The 15,633-nt window shown below is 44.7% G+C and overlaps 1 protein-coding gene across 1 annotated transcript in view; it reads right to left on the reverse strand.

Moving 5' to 3' along the window:
* bnc2 (basonuclin zinc finger protein 2) overlaps positions 1-14,817 on the reverse strand; it is a 99,236-nt gene extending 84,419 nt beyond the window's left edge. Inside the window, exon 1 of the mRNA XM_078290844.1 lies at positions 14,698-14,817. Coding sequence (XP_078146970.1) covers positions 14,698-14,802 — 105 coding nt within the window. The 5' untranslated portion in view covers positions 14,803-14,817. The remainder of the gene's footprint in view (positions 1-14,697) is intronic.
* Between the last annotated feature and the right edge of the window lie 816 nt (positions 14,818-15,633).

Here is a 15,633-nt window from a genome sequence, read left to right on the forward strand (position 1 = left end):
GTGTGTGTGTGTGCGCCTGGAGGGTTGATGATGTTGGTGTGGGGTCGTCTACAGTAGTCCACATTAAGGTCCAGTAATGTGTTAATTTATAACTCTATCACCCCAGACGCTTGCATTATCCATCTGTGTCACACGCTAGGCCTACTATATCTATCATCCAGAGGAGAGAGAGAGAGGGGGGGGGGGGAGAGAGAGAGAGAGAGAGAGAGAGAGAGAGAGAGAGAGAGAGAGGCCAGTCCAGAGAGATTAAGCCACCAGTAGCACAATTTCTTCTTTTTTTCCTTCTTTCTTTTCCCTCTAGCCCTATCTATTGCATCCCTCCATCCCCTCCACACCCCTCTGCCTTTGTCCTTAGCTCCCCAGGTCAGGGTGATCAGTTAGGGCTTGACAGACTTCTCAGTCGTGGCTGACCACTGGAGCTCCCAGGCCCTGCAGACATCACTATCTACCCAGAGACAGAGCACTTACGCTGGGCTTTATCGCCCTGCCTCTCCCCTGGCCCTGGAGGCCTATACGGATGTGTGTGGGGATATCAGTGATCAGTGATTGAATTACTCTTCACTGTGACCTTTTTTTACCTCAAACTCAAAACGCGTTATCACTTACAACAGATTGACAAACAGATTGTAACAATAAAGAACATTATTGCGCGTGTGTGCGTGCGTGTGTGTATGCATGTGGGCTAGGAGGACAAAAACTGGCCCTCTTTGAAAAGACCCTTGACACACATAAGTCAGTGACACATAACCCAGTCCGTCATAATACTATCGGAGCTGCAGTTTTACAGGTTTCCTCCAAGGGTCCTGAGCAATAATGTTGATATTTCTGTAAAACCTAAAATATTATGTAATATTATGCAGCAAGGAAGTATACCGTTTCCCTGCTTACATATTATGGTTGTCTAACCATGCAAACAGCATATTTTCTGAGTCAACATAGCTGTGTAAGTGTGTGTGTGTGCATGCGTTCATGTATGTGTGTGCGTGTCCGTGTTGTCAGTGTGTGTTTGTGCAAGTGGCTCATGCTCTCTTTGTCAGTAGCAGCAGGCACTAATAACACACAGGGGGAAATGATCAATACTCACTCTCTCTATTCAATTTCACAACATCGCCACTGTCTACACGCACACACACACTCACACACACACACGCGCGCATACACACAAATACACTGACATACATGTGAGAGAAAGGGCCTTTGACTAACAGATGTAGCCAGAGGGCTGGCTAAGGCAAGAGAATTGGCTTGGTCTGAATGTGAACAATGCATTAATATTTATTCTGTTGGAAATACTTTCCTCTATCCTAGGAGAGAGGGAGTGAACATGAGATAGGGTTGGGGGGGGGGGGGGGGGGGTAGGAAAGACAAGCTGCCAGTTGCACCTTTAAAGAGTGCAACAGTCATCATGAGAGGAGAAAGGGAATCTGCCCATTAAGACTAAGTGGATGTCTATTAGATCATGGAGGTAAGGAGGTGGGCATTTACCATCAGTCCAGCTCACAAACAACCTTGCCTGCCACTGGACCATGCCAACGGCTTCGAGTGTAAAAACACGTGCATCCCGCTGAGATCATCAATGCCAGCGGAAATTTCTCACAAACTTATCATGAGTGAGATTTTCTTCATATTGCAGTGCAAACGTTAGAGAATTTGCTCACTCTCTACTCAAAAGGCCAGATGAATAGCTGCGAGGGACATCACCTCAGTGAAATGAAGGCAATTAAAAGACTATCAAAGTCACCACCCAGTCCTATGAGATCAAACAAACCCTCTGCCCTCTTTCTATTTCTCTCTCACTCTCTCTCTCTCTCTCTCTCTCGCTCTCTCTCTCTGTCCCCTACATTCTCCCCCTCTCCCTTCTTCCCCAGTGTAAAACCCCCCATTCTTATCACTGCGGTACAGTTAATCCTCCCTCTCTCCACCTCCTTCCATCGCTTCGGTCCCTGAGGGGGTGCGAGAAGGGCTAAAAGGAGGGGGCACATTTGCCACTTGCCTGCGACACATAATACGGCACAGGCAATCAACTTTGGCTTGACATGTATTTGCTCATCTCAGGGACACACACACACACGCCTTACTCCCCCCACTGCTGGGAAATTGAGGGGTGGGGGAGGAGGGGTGGGGGTGGGGGGGTGGGGGGGGGGATGAGGGAAGGAGGGCAGCCTAAATTAACACTTGACATTCAATACGGTCAGGTCCTTAATTGGCCGGGGCCTTCCTGAGAAGGCAATTTTCTATTCCCCAAACTGCCCCCGCGCTGCGCCATGTGCCAGTGTCATCTGTGTGTGTATGTGTGTGTGTGTGTGCGTGTGTGTGTGAGGAAGAAGAGAGAAATTGCATCTGTGTGTAAGTATGTGTGTGCCAGAGAAAAACTGAGACACTGTGTGTATGTATATATTTGTGCGTGCCCGTGCGTGTGTGTGTGTGTGTTTGTGTGTGTGTGTGTGTGTGTGTGTGTTTCAGCCAGCCCGGGCCCTGTCCTGAGAGAGGCCCTCTGGTCCCTTCCCTCTCTCTAATGAGGCTGGATGAATTAGCGCTACGTGACATGATTTGAACAGCGGTGGCCCCCCTCCCCGCTCCCCTTCCTCCACCTCCTCCTCCTCCTCCTCCTCCCCCTCCCCTCCTCATCCCCTTCTCTTTTTTTTTTTTTTCTTCCAGCAGTGACAGGCATCTGGTGGCCGAAAAAATGCCAGGAGCAACCCCGGGGCTCTAGCCTTTATGTGTGCTGGTACTGCTTTATACGGCACACATACACACAAATACGCTCGCACGCGTACACACGCAGTGAAACACTTTCGCCTTTCTCTCGTTCCCTTTCCACTCACACACGCACACACACGGACTCGCTTGCACTTCCCCGCGGATCCAGTTACAGTTGATGTTATTACAGCTTTCAACCTGAGAGGTATTAGGCTTCCTTTAACAGATCTGACAGCATTTACAACACAGGCAAGTCGACGCCTCTAATCGCCTCTGTGACTTCAGCCTATTATCAATTGATCTCAAAGAGAGCCTCCTCCTCACCCGCCGACTGAAGCACAAGCTGTCGGCTCCTTTTTCCCTTCTTTGTCATAATGCACTATCTCTCTTAGTTGCTGCGTTCCGTACACCTGACTGATATTTAAGTTGTGTCATTCCACTTGCCTCTGCAATCCTGTACTGCTCTGCAATAAATCTCACAGCTGATATTTTTTATTATTGGTGTTATTGTGTTATATCGGGTCGCCAATTGATTGAGGCACAAAGGATCACCTTTGACCTCTAGTGGCACCGTTTTAGCAACAAATACATTTATGAGCTTAATGGTTGTGCAGAGAAATAAATCTAGGTGATAAATCCCTTGTTGTCATCCGGACACACTTTACAAAGCTCAAATGATCAACAAGCTGTGAAGTAATGGCTTGGATAAACAAAACAAAAAGCTGCAGATTTTTCTGTATTTGGAGGAAACATATCAAATGGATTAAATGCCATGAAATATTAAATGCCAGTCAGAGTCACACACATCATGCAGCGGACGGCGCTCCAACAAAGCACTTATCGCTGAGTGTGTTTCCCGACAATGGAAAAGGCGGGCCAGGCCATTTACAGGGAAAACATCAACATAGAGAAGGCAAGTGTATTAGTGTATGTGTGTGTGTGTGTGTGTGTGAGAGAGCATATGTGTGTGTGTGTGTGTCAACAACACAAAAAAACATCATCTACTTCCGACACACATAAATAGAGCAGCGTCTTCTCCCTTACAAGAATTTTCACTTTGTCCCGTTGTTAAAGACCGAAGCCGTCACTTCAATTGCACAATACCAAAATGTCACAAGGGGCGGAGGGCCGACAATGTGTGGTGCCAGAGGTCATATATGGTGGCCTCCCACCCCTGGCTGGTTGCCTGGGATACAGGGTCAAACCATTTGAAGTCCATCACACCGGGCTAATTAGATCATTTGTGACTTAATTGACATTATGGATCGTTAGGAGGTAAAGTGCAATGCTGTTCGATATGTGATAGGCTCAGATACAGACAGGTTCAATGGAGCAATTCGGTATAGCTCTAGTTCAGTGTATGTGTGTGTGTGTGTGTGTGTGTGTGTGTGTGTGTATGCGGGCATATACACATGAATAGGTATGGTTCTACTTGGTGACAACACAGAGAGCCTCTCCCATCCAGCCCACACACACAGCAGTATTTCATTATATTGCACACACACACACACACACATACACACAAAAAAAGCCACCCAGAGTCCCAGTTTGCCCGAAAAACACAAGCTGTGGGATGCCAAAGCAGCTGCATTTAACAGTGGCCATTAAACGTTATTAATCCAACAGCGCAAACATCTTTACGAAGTCGGCAGAGAGCACAAACAAACGCTTACACATGTTGCTTTAACACTTTGCTCACAAGAAAGGGTAGCTAATGAGTTTAGACCTCGCAGTGGTCTTTTTTTTTTTTCTTTTTTTTTTTCAGGGGGTTAAAATGACACTATTGTTAGGAAGTGATTATCCCCATCTGCATGTAAGAAAAGACAAAATAGGAGTTTGTGAACGCAGGTATCTACGCCTGCATGACTTTGAAGAATGTATCTTTGTGTCCGTGTCTGTGCGTGCGTGCATGCGTGTGTGCGTGCATGCGTGTGTGTGCGTGTGTGTGTGTGTGTGTGTGTGTGTGTTGGCTGTGAGCCTGCCACTGCCTGTACCACTAGCCTCCCTTCCCCAGAACCTCCCTAAAATCCTCCCTGGGCCTCTAGCAATCAAATCTCCTCGGTAAGCTGGAGACAGAGCAGAACAGAGCAGAGATAGACGGAGGCTAGAGTAAAACACGGGAGAGAAAAAGACTGAAAGGAGAAATGAAACAGAAAATAGGGTGAAAAGAGTCTGTCTCTCCCACACACACACACACACACACACACTCACCCAGAAGCCATAGAGTTCACCATATGCATTTAGAGATATATATTTATTCTTGCTTGCACGCACACAGAGTTCCTACACCTCACACATGAACTGCAAACATGAAATCACTGTTGCCTTTGGAAAACCATTTTCTTTGTACAACAACTTTGGTAATTTGCCAGCGCATCTAAAAAGAACATGTAGGCCTTCATACAAACACATGCACACACACACACACACACACAAACACACACACACAACGGTACATGTCACATTAGCAGAGGAAAGAGACACAGTCAACTGTGAGCCTCGAACAAAATTACCATCATTATCCACAACCATAAATAAGCCTGATGATGATGATGGTTTTAACAATAATAATAGCAATTCACCCTTAGTACTCTGTCAAATAACAGTGACAGCATTAGCCACATTGCCAACAGAAAAATGAAAGGCTCGGAGAAAAGAGAGCTCTTCTTCGTTGCCACTGCTGATGGGGCAAATTGGCAGGCAGTGTGAGCAGACAGGGGTCCTTAAAGACGGAGGTAAAAATAGTAGTCTGTCGATCTACCCGTTGCACTGGCACAGGTCCAAGGAAAACAAAATAACAGGAGTTGAGGAATAACAGGAAAAGGGAGAAGCCTTGGTGAAAGTATGCCCAAGTTCCTGTCACTTAGCACAGGTCACACCTAATGTCACCTTCCTCTGGATACAGTGGGGGGAGAACAGAGAAGTGCAACAATGTATTGGAGTCTATATATATGCCATATAGACTCCAAATGTTAAAGGCTGAAGCAAAATATATATGCTCTCTCTCTCTCTTAGTTACGTCAATTAAGTGTGATGATCTTCCCTGCGGGTGGTAATCCCGAGGTCAGTGAAGCTAAAACGGGCCCCTCCCAGGTCTCAGCACCCCCATGACCCCTTGGTACCTCCATCCACTGCTTTCACACACACACAAACAACACGCACACACACACACACACACACACACACGACAGAACTATACATGGACCCCTTCATAACTGCCTGGACCCTGGCGACAGCTGCTGCATTCCTGCCGTGTCAGCCCCAGAGCGGTGTATATGTGTGTGCGTGTGTGTGTGTGTGTGTGTGTGTGTGTGTGTGTGTGTGTAGCGGCCCTGGCACAGTGCTAATGTCCCCCTCATTAGCCAGTGGCGGGGTGGTGACATCCTGAGCTGCTGGCCCTTCAAACACACACTTCCTCTTCACACCGGCGACTTCTCCCCTCTGCAGGAAACTACCCAAAGACAAATAACTAACACCCCACTTTTGAAACACATGCAGAGAAGAAAGAGGAAAAAAGAGAAAAAGGGAAGGCTCCTGTTCAGTTGCACAAACGGCCATTGCCAGGGAAAAAAAACAAAAAAACAAAAAAAAGACCAGCAAATAACAAAAAAGGAATAAAAAAAGGAAAAACAGAAGTGTGGAAAAAAAAAACGCTTGTAAAATGAATGTAAAATATGTACGGGCAAACTAAAAAAATACATCTTCAACAAGCAATATAACATAACACAAAATATGCAAATTTTTCCATTTCAGTTCAAAAGACTTCCTGCAATCTGACGTGGATTTCGTCTATATTGTGTACATTAATATAGCACTCATCGTTGCCTTTTATTACCCTATAACATGCCTGTCATAACATGGTAGTAGGTTCTATGCTGCATTATTTTTACTGTTTTCCCAATGCAGTAAGGGTCACATGCCACACAGATGGCAGGGTTTAGTAAAGCTCGCATTGGATGGCTACACCGAACACCACATTTATTTACTACGAACCAAGACTAAATAAACCTTTGGTCAGACAAACACAACAGCCTGAAATATCACATAAATCTACTTAATGCTACGTATTTAGGTTTTCTATTCAGATAACTTTCTTGATTATTTTGTTGACAGCGTCTCATAATAAAAGTAAATAAAGGAAGAAAAGGAAATAAATATTGTATTAAAATTATCTATTTTTTTGTACTGAAATAAACTGAAAACACACACATACACACACCCACACAGGACCAACAGGAGTTCCTGGGAAAAGCTTGGTTGAGGGCTGAGCTACAGTAGTTTTCACCACTCAGCCCCCTGATAAGAGGAGAGCAGATGGCTCTGCATTTCTATCGTTCCTCAACACTCGCATGCACGCACACACACACACACACACACACACGCACACACACACACACACACACACATACACACATAAACAGCACACAATACAATGCCCTGCCAGACGTATGATGAACAAAGGCTTTTTGACTTCAACTTCCATGATAGCGTCTTCCCTGCACCATTCTGTATCCATCTCATTATTCAGGCATTCGCCGTGGCGGTGAGGCGGCCGTCTCCTCAGGACAAACAGGAAACAGCTGACACGGACCCCGTGAGTGATGCTCACATGGTGCTTATCGATCGCTCGCTGCCCTGGGTCTAGCACACGGTGTCAGGGTCGACGCTTACCCATAACACTGGTCCTGGAGGGCCTCACTGTACGGCTAGAGCCGTTACTGTATGACCCAGGACACACGTGATCATGGTCATGTGCGGAGCGGAAAATCATTTGGCAAGGTCATACATAAAGTATGTAAATATAAGACGATTTCTCAAAATGTGTTTTTTTTTTTTCAAGGGTTATGAAGGAAAATAGTGGGAGATGGTGAACCAAAGAAAACTGGGCAGAAGTGTCTGTGTGAGGAATCTCTGAAACATTCTAATATTGCAACTCTGACTCACAAAAATATAGGGAAATTGATGGAATTAAAATCACAAATATTCAAATCAACTTAAAACGCAGACTTCTACAAACAGCACAGACAAAATATTTACGAAATCACAAAACGGTGCAGCAAATTATATCATCAATATATTTTCAGATTTCAACGGAGGTGAAGGAAGAGGCCTAAATTAAACGCCCGTGATGCTTGGTGATGCAATTAAAAAAAAAAAAAAAAAAAAGAAGTGGGAAGAAAGCCAGTTGAAACGAGTTTAAAGTAAAAATGTTGTGGACGTCATATCTCCCTGGTTGGTGCTTGGGTAAATATAGTGGGGACCACAGTATGAATGGGACCTTGTACATCCTCATACTCCGTCAAACTAGATGGGTTCTTAATAGTTCACACACACCACACACACACACACACACACAGTAAATATACAAGTACACCATAGCTGCAGCCACCTACCCACTCAATCCTACTCTCACATTTCTACCCTCTCTCTTGCAGAAATAATGCTGCCTTCAGGAAATACACACATCATCACGCGCTCCCATGGTTGCATATACAGACAGAGAGAGGTGCCCGCCACCTACTGAACGCCATAACAGCTGTTCTCAGCGCCGCTAATATTATCAAAACCATCTAAACTAGCCAATGGCCATTATAATACCTGCATTACACAGTGTGAGAGCCAACCACAGACTTACAGGCAGCACTGGGTACAGAAAATATAGAGCAGGTATGAGATGCTGCAAGCGGGATCTTTGTTATGGGGGGGGGGGGGGGGGTTGTAAGCTCAAACCTTCTCCAATCAGTGGCTCAAAGAGGTGCCAGGGCAAACAAATGAGAACCTGCAGCCTGGTGGAGACTGACACACCCAGTCACTTCCCCTGACCGAGGAAACGCTGTGTTCCCTCTGACACTTTCATGTGTCCCGTTATTAAGAGGTGACTATGTAAATGCAGTGAAACCCGCGCAACGCCTCAAAGCGGCCCTCTGTTACACTGGTCCAATCACAAGAGCGCTCCCTCTCTACACTGACACTCGCCGTACAGCGAAACATTCGGATTTAGCATCTGATTGGCTGGTGGTGGAGATGCAGCGCTAAGATAGGAAAGATAGTCGAGGAGAGAGAGAGAGAGAGAGAGAGAGAGAGAGAGAGAGAGAGAGAGAGAATAGACAGAGAGAGACAGAGAGTTGGGGGGTTGGTGAGGTGAAGTGTGGGGGAAGAAGAAGAAAAAGAGAGAGAGAGAAGAAGAAGGAGAAGGAGAAGAAGAGAGAGAGAGAGAGAGAGAGAGAAGAAGTAGTAGAAGAAGACGAGGAAAAAGAAAAAAGTAGTAATGGGGGAAGTGGTGCGTGTCTTTTCTGCAAATCTCCTCTTTCACCTCTGCTCTCCTCCAGCTCTCCAGCCAAGGCCAGCCAAGAGACACTTCACCTCGCACCCGCACACACATGGAGCCAGAGCCAACACACAGACACACAGAGAGGCAGAGGACACACACTCAGAAAACGCCGCTCTCTCTCTCTCTCTTTCCCTCTCTCTCTCTCTCTCTCTCTCTCTCTCTCTCTCTCTCTCTCGCACAACTGGCATACAAGTATTTAGCCACCCACTCAGAAAAAGAAATGGCGAAAGCACAGACACGAATGCATAAAGTGCACACATGCACACACACATACATAAATTCAATGTCAGAGCACACACACACACTTGACACCAGATACATGTACGTATAGGCATCCATATGCTCAGTGTGCAACGACCCATCAAAGACAGACATGGAAATAATAACAGTTGAGTGTGACGACACACACACACACACACACACACTGTGGATAATTCTACACATATGCATCAAATCATTGCCTCCCTGTCCCACAGAATAAGAGGAATCTCATATGCAACATGCAACAAGCCTGTACTCCACTGCGTAAAACAAAGTATGCACGCGGGCACACACACACACACACACACACACGCTCACCGCTGTAAGTGTATCAGTATGTTAATAGGCAGATTAGGGTGTTCTGTGATCTGCACTGAAGAGGATAATATCAACCCAATTATTGACTCAGACAAAACAAACCAGAGCATGCTATTCCACAAATATGTCTGTCATGCCTTGGGACATACTCACAGAATTAACAGCATTCCCATTCAGTTTCAGAGGTTCAACATACACAGACAGGTGTGAACAACATACCCTTCACTACAGATACTGTATGAGATATGGGAAAATCAACTAATAAGATTGTATAATTGAGTAACTAATTTTCCACAAAAAGAAATACCAGTTGAAATATGACATTAGACATAAGACATGAGAACATGAGAAAATATTAAAGATCGATGGAAATGGGAGAAATGAGGCCAGAGCTTATAAATGGTGAACGTTTATAGAAGGGTAAAAAAAAGAAGTGCTGGTGGTGACCTATAGCTCTATAACATACTCATGTATTGAACAATGCCATAATGCCACGGCCTGTGTGCTGTTCAACAATTTGCTGCTGTATTACAAAAGAGACGAATCTCTGGACCAGTCTCTTTCTTTATTTAGGAGGGGAAATGAATATTAGTAATATTAGTATATAAATATGAATTTTACCACACTCTATTACTGTCTTTTGTTTTATTTTTAGGGGTTTGAAATCTACTAAAGCATGATGTGAGGAAAAGGAAAATTTGATATCAAGAGCATTGGAATATTGTAGGCAATATGTGGCAAAATGCATATAAAATTGAAAGAATCGTGAGGCTCAAAATTGAAAGCAACTGGTTTAGAGCTATTAGGCTATTATTATAATTATTTTTAATAATAATAGTATTATTATTATTATTATTATCTTTATTGTTATATTTCAAATATTTATCAAAATTTCTACATTTATTTCTAATTCTGTTTCTACACTGTGAACCCGTCTGTTGACTGGTTATGTAGATTTAACAGCCTCCTCGCTGCGCGTGAGCTGAAGCAGGCAGAACTGAGAGCAGACAGAAGCCAGGCGAGCTGGAGCCACTGTACCTCTTCCAGGTCTCGGCCCATAGTCGACCTGTCGCACTTCAAAGGAAGCCGCGTTACAGCACCCTTGCAAAAACAAAAGGAAGAGGCTATTTTAGAGATAGTTTCTAGATTGAAATATATAGACTGAACGCATTGAAGACTTTAAGTCCCACTGGCTCCTACTGTATTTATGTTTTTGTTTTTTTCTTTCGTGGTTTTTTTTTTTTTTTTTTTTTTTTTTTGGGTCTTCAATGAGCCTGGATGGCATTAGATCCTCGCATGGAGGTGCAGGCACATTTTACGAGCTTTAGTAATCCTTGAGTTGTTCCCTCATCCCTCCGGCTTGACGCGCAGGAGAAAATAAAATGACATGGCCTACGGTTGCTGTATTGAGGGGGAATTACCCGTGATGGACCAATTAGGCTTGTAGTATCACTTAACTCCGGGCTTTTTAACTTGCAAGGGTCGATATTCATAACCAGGCGTGCACAACAGCGGGTCAATTACGCTTCTAAATATTATCACTCCGTAATGCTGGCGAAATAATTCACCCCCTAATTAATGCTTGTTTTTTTTTTCCACATAAACAATTACGAAAGTATACCTATTCCCCCTTGCAATGTTTTGTAAAGCGAGTCGTCAAATGTGCACCGATTTCTGAAGGTAAGGAAGCTGAGAAAATAGGCACTATTTATCGAGTCCATCCCATTGATTTCATTTAAATTGCATGCTGTTTATGATCCTGTTGACAGTTCCATAGATTATGAAGGTTATGAATCTCTTGCTATGGTTTAGAAAAAAAGGTTCTTGAAAGAAAAAAAAATGTGCGACGAGCCTATAAAGGCCTATTATGAAAAGTCAAAATTATTAGTTTAAAGCCTTGGTTGTTCGCCACTATTCTTAATTTCGTTTAAGGGAGCCAATATAAAACTAACAAGCGATTGGACGTTCAAAGGATTGCAATATGTCATCTTAATTCCCCAAAGAGAACATAATATGCGCAAAATGTTTTAAATCATCTTTTTTTTTTTTCATTTATTTCTCTTCATTGTAACAGCACAGCCTATACAACATTGCAGGCCTTCGCTTTTCAATGTTTTACAGTCATGGAAACATCAAACAGAATCGTGGGAAAAGGTTCAATTCATAAATTAGAATAAAAGCTGCACAAATAGGAACGAAATTTTAAATATATATTTTTAAAACGTTGTTTTAAACGCAGGAGTCATTCAGAAAGAAAATCAACATATTTCCGAGGTGACATTAGATTTCAAATTGTCATCTATTTTGTTCAAGCAATTCTCTTTACGCAATAGCAAACAGGTGCTGCTTTTTATGGCTTGATTGTAGCCTATATGAAAACACCATGAAGAGAAGAGGGAAAAAAGATTCAACGTTAAATATCCTATCCTATAATCGTTTTCCTAATTCATTATGAGTTCATTCAAATATTTGCGTCAGTTTCACTGATCATTGACATTTATGCACCAAGATGATCAGACACCTGCTGTACACTGTATACATGTAATTTAAAGTGAGGTAAGAAAATTCCTTCATGCATGACAAAGTGATCTTTTTTTTTCGCATCTCTCCAGACTTGCCCTGTGTGTGTGTGTGTGTGTGTGTGTGTGTGTGTGTGTGTGTGTGCTTTGCAGTGAATTTCAAAAGGATTGCCAAATGGTTTGGCTTACTGGTCATGCCCTGCACCTCACCACAGCCGCAGCTGCCCTAAACGCACTGCATACAACTGGTTTGCATCTCAATCGATCAGATTGAAGTATAATTTGCCCTAACAACGATAAAACACCGCCTGCCTCATGTCACTTAGTTGATCTTTAAGGGAGAGAGGGAGATTTTGAAACACAAGCCCATAACGCATTTCTCCCCAACACCCCAGGGTGCGCTAGCCTCGGCAAACACAAAGTCATTATCGGTTAGATTCCAATAAGGCGAGTCTGTCAAGGAACAGGCTTCCTTCCGAGAATTTATGTCATGCCTACTAAACATGGGAAGATGTCTTCTAAGTGGTGCGAGGAAGGATAAATAACAGCGAGTCCCACAGCTGATTATATTGAAACAACGGTGCGCATTTGTAAAAAGGATTGGGGATGCAAACGTGGGGTCCCAGCAGATGCTGAGCGCAGGGGCCCATCCACCTGCTCATCTGCCGAGAGAGGAGAGAGGCAGCGCGCTCCTCTCGCAGGCAGCGCGTCCTTTCCTTCCAATTCACTTGTCAGTAGTTTGTGCGATCGTTTCTATAGCGAAAAAGTAAAGGGGGGATGTAAAAAATTATGGTGCAGATGTGCATGAAAAGTGCAACCATGCACTACCAATACCATATTCATTTAAGTCTCCAAGACGAGTCTTTGCTTTAGCCTAGGCTGAATGAAATGCAGAAACAGCATATTTTACTGAATAGCACCAAACAATCTCGCATTTTTCCATCCGAGTGGATCGAAGGAAATGTGGCATTCCCAGCTGTTGTGATATAGCTGGATGTGTTCTACTAGTCTCAACTCATCGATTTCACCTTCACAATTAGATTTCTGGGATAAAAAAGTGAGTGAACTGTGCGGGCAATAACTGGGTTCAAGGTGACAGAATAAGTTTCTCATCATTTACTCCACAGAGCCGCGGCGAGGCTGTTGCGCAAGAGCTGCTGTGGCCTGCGTGCGTAACACCATGTGCATGGTACGGAGAGCCTGCAGGTCCCGCTATGATTAATTACAATCTAACTACCATCCCTTCTAACTCTCTCTCCCCTTCTCTCTCACCCTCACACACACACACATACACACACACACACACACACACACACACACACACACACACACACAGGCACACACACGCACACGCACGCACGCAACTTGACTCTCTCACTCCTCTTCCCTCTCCTTACCTGACATTTATCCGACATCACCAAGGAAACCACATCACGCCCCCATGTACCCCCTCCCTTGAAAAAATAACTCTGTTATACTTGGCGCTACTCGAAAAAGGTATGAAACAAGAGAGAAATATTCAATGTAACATCCACGGACGAGAAATGTCGGGAGGAAAAGTGTACTTTCCTCAACCGGAGAAGACTCTCCGTTATCATCATTACTTTTCCAGGCAAGCCTACGTTCATTCACGGCTCCTCCGCTGTTCCGTAGCCGAGCAAGGGGCTTCCTGCCTCGGCCACATGAAGTCAATTAGCCGGTCCCAGAGGGGTGCCCCTTCCCGGGTCTTTATCGGCACTGAGGTTACCAAAACACTGCTATTGCTTGCTTTTTAACTCCACACCGCTCATAGACCCAATTACGGAGACTTAAGGCTGTGCGTAACGAATCGAGACAAGGCATAATCCATCAAATGGTAAAATGAATGAATTGTCTGATATTAGCGAAATTTTATAATAAAAAAAATAAGATGCTTTCCTGTAAACACATAAAATATACTACTTATATACACTTAGAAAATATTTAAGGAGAAATGAATGATGGAATCAATTTATACAAACTGTGACAGTATGAGCAAAAATGTTTAGATTAACTAAAAATAAAAGGAACATAAGCACACACAGGCTGCAGGGATGAAACATTCTCTGCATGCTGTGTATAGCAAAAAAAAAAAAAAAAAAAAAAGGCCTACATCAAAACAAACACACAAACATCAAATCCGAATTATTCCAAAAATAGAAAAGTTATGAATGCGGGCAAAATTTGTCAATTTAGAACTACCACACACACCAAACAGTGCCCCCCACCCCTCACACACCAATTAACACACACACACACACACAAACACACACTCTCCCTTTTTCACACACTGAGCAAGAAGTAGCCTAACACAACAGCAAACACCTGAACATATACCAAGAGTGGGAAGAGAAAACAAACCCTGTGGCCGTTGAATACTTGGTGAAATCAGTGAAATAAAACAGTATGCCCACATTGAAAACATGGGAAGAGAGACAGGGAGGAAGAGAGAGAGAGAGAGAGAGAGAGAGAGAGAGAGAGAGAGACAGAGAGTGAAGGAGACAGAGAGAGGGAGAGGGGTGATGAGCGAGTGAGGCTGAGTTGACGTACCTGCTGGGACATTCTGAAGAGGAGGTTGCTGTCAGTGCCCTGCTGCTGCCATGTCCCCATGAAGCCCGGCTGCTCAGCACTAGGCGGTCTGGTGCTGAACTGCATGGAGCTTTCGCCTGCTCCCTCAGCGCTGCGGCTAACGATGCTAATGCCACCCAGACCACTACCACCGCTGTTGCTGCTGCTGCTGCTGCTGCTACTGTGGCTACTGGAGGGGATGCTAGTGCAAACGCCGGTGCTGCCGGTGGTGCTGGTGGTGCCGGTGGTGCCGTTAGCCTCAGCCGGAGCTGGCCTGGACGCTTCTGGTTCTGTGCTGGGCTCTGGTGGGTCTCTGTCGCGCTCGCTGCCTCTCACATCCAACTCTGCCTCCTTGGACTAGGGGAGACAGAGAGAGAGAGAGAGAGAGAGGGACGGGGAGGAGGGAGGTGGGAGGGAGGGAGGAGAGAAGAAAAAAAAAAGTCAGTGAAGGTGGGTTCTTTTGGGGTCGAGTTGCTTTTTTTTTTTTTTCTTCTTCTTCTTCTTCTTCTTCTTCTTCTTTCATGGGTCCCGCTTCTTGAGGAGGATAAGAGGAGAGGGGAGTTGGGGGAGTGTACGTGTGTGTGAGGTTTCTTGGCAGCCCCGGTGGCGGAGGAGTGTGCGAGTGTGTGTGGAGTTAATTCTCAGAGAGAGAGAGAGAGAGAGAGAGGGAGAGAGGGCTTGCGGTGAATTTCCTCGGGGGCCTCGTCTTGGACAGGGCAAGATGAGCGGAGCGGAGCGCTGGAGGTGAAGAGGGAGGAGGAGAAGGATGGAGGTGAGGCGGGGGTTGATGAGAAGGTGAGACAGCATGGAGAAAAAAGGGGGTTATGGGAATTACTGAGGAGGAGGGGTGCATGTTTTTGTCAGCGGCCTCGGTTTCTTTGCTTTAATCCATCTGTCAGTCATTTTGTACATGGACTG

Source organism: Centroberyx gerrardi, chromosome 3 (genome assembly GCF_048128805.1).
Source record: "Centroberyx gerrardi isolate f3 chromosome 3, fCenGer3.hap1.cur.20231027, whole genome shotgun sequence".
Classification (NCBI taxonomy): domain Eukaryota; kingdom Metazoa; phylum Chordata; class Actinopteri; order Beryciformes; family Berycidae; genus Centroberyx; species Centroberyx gerrardi.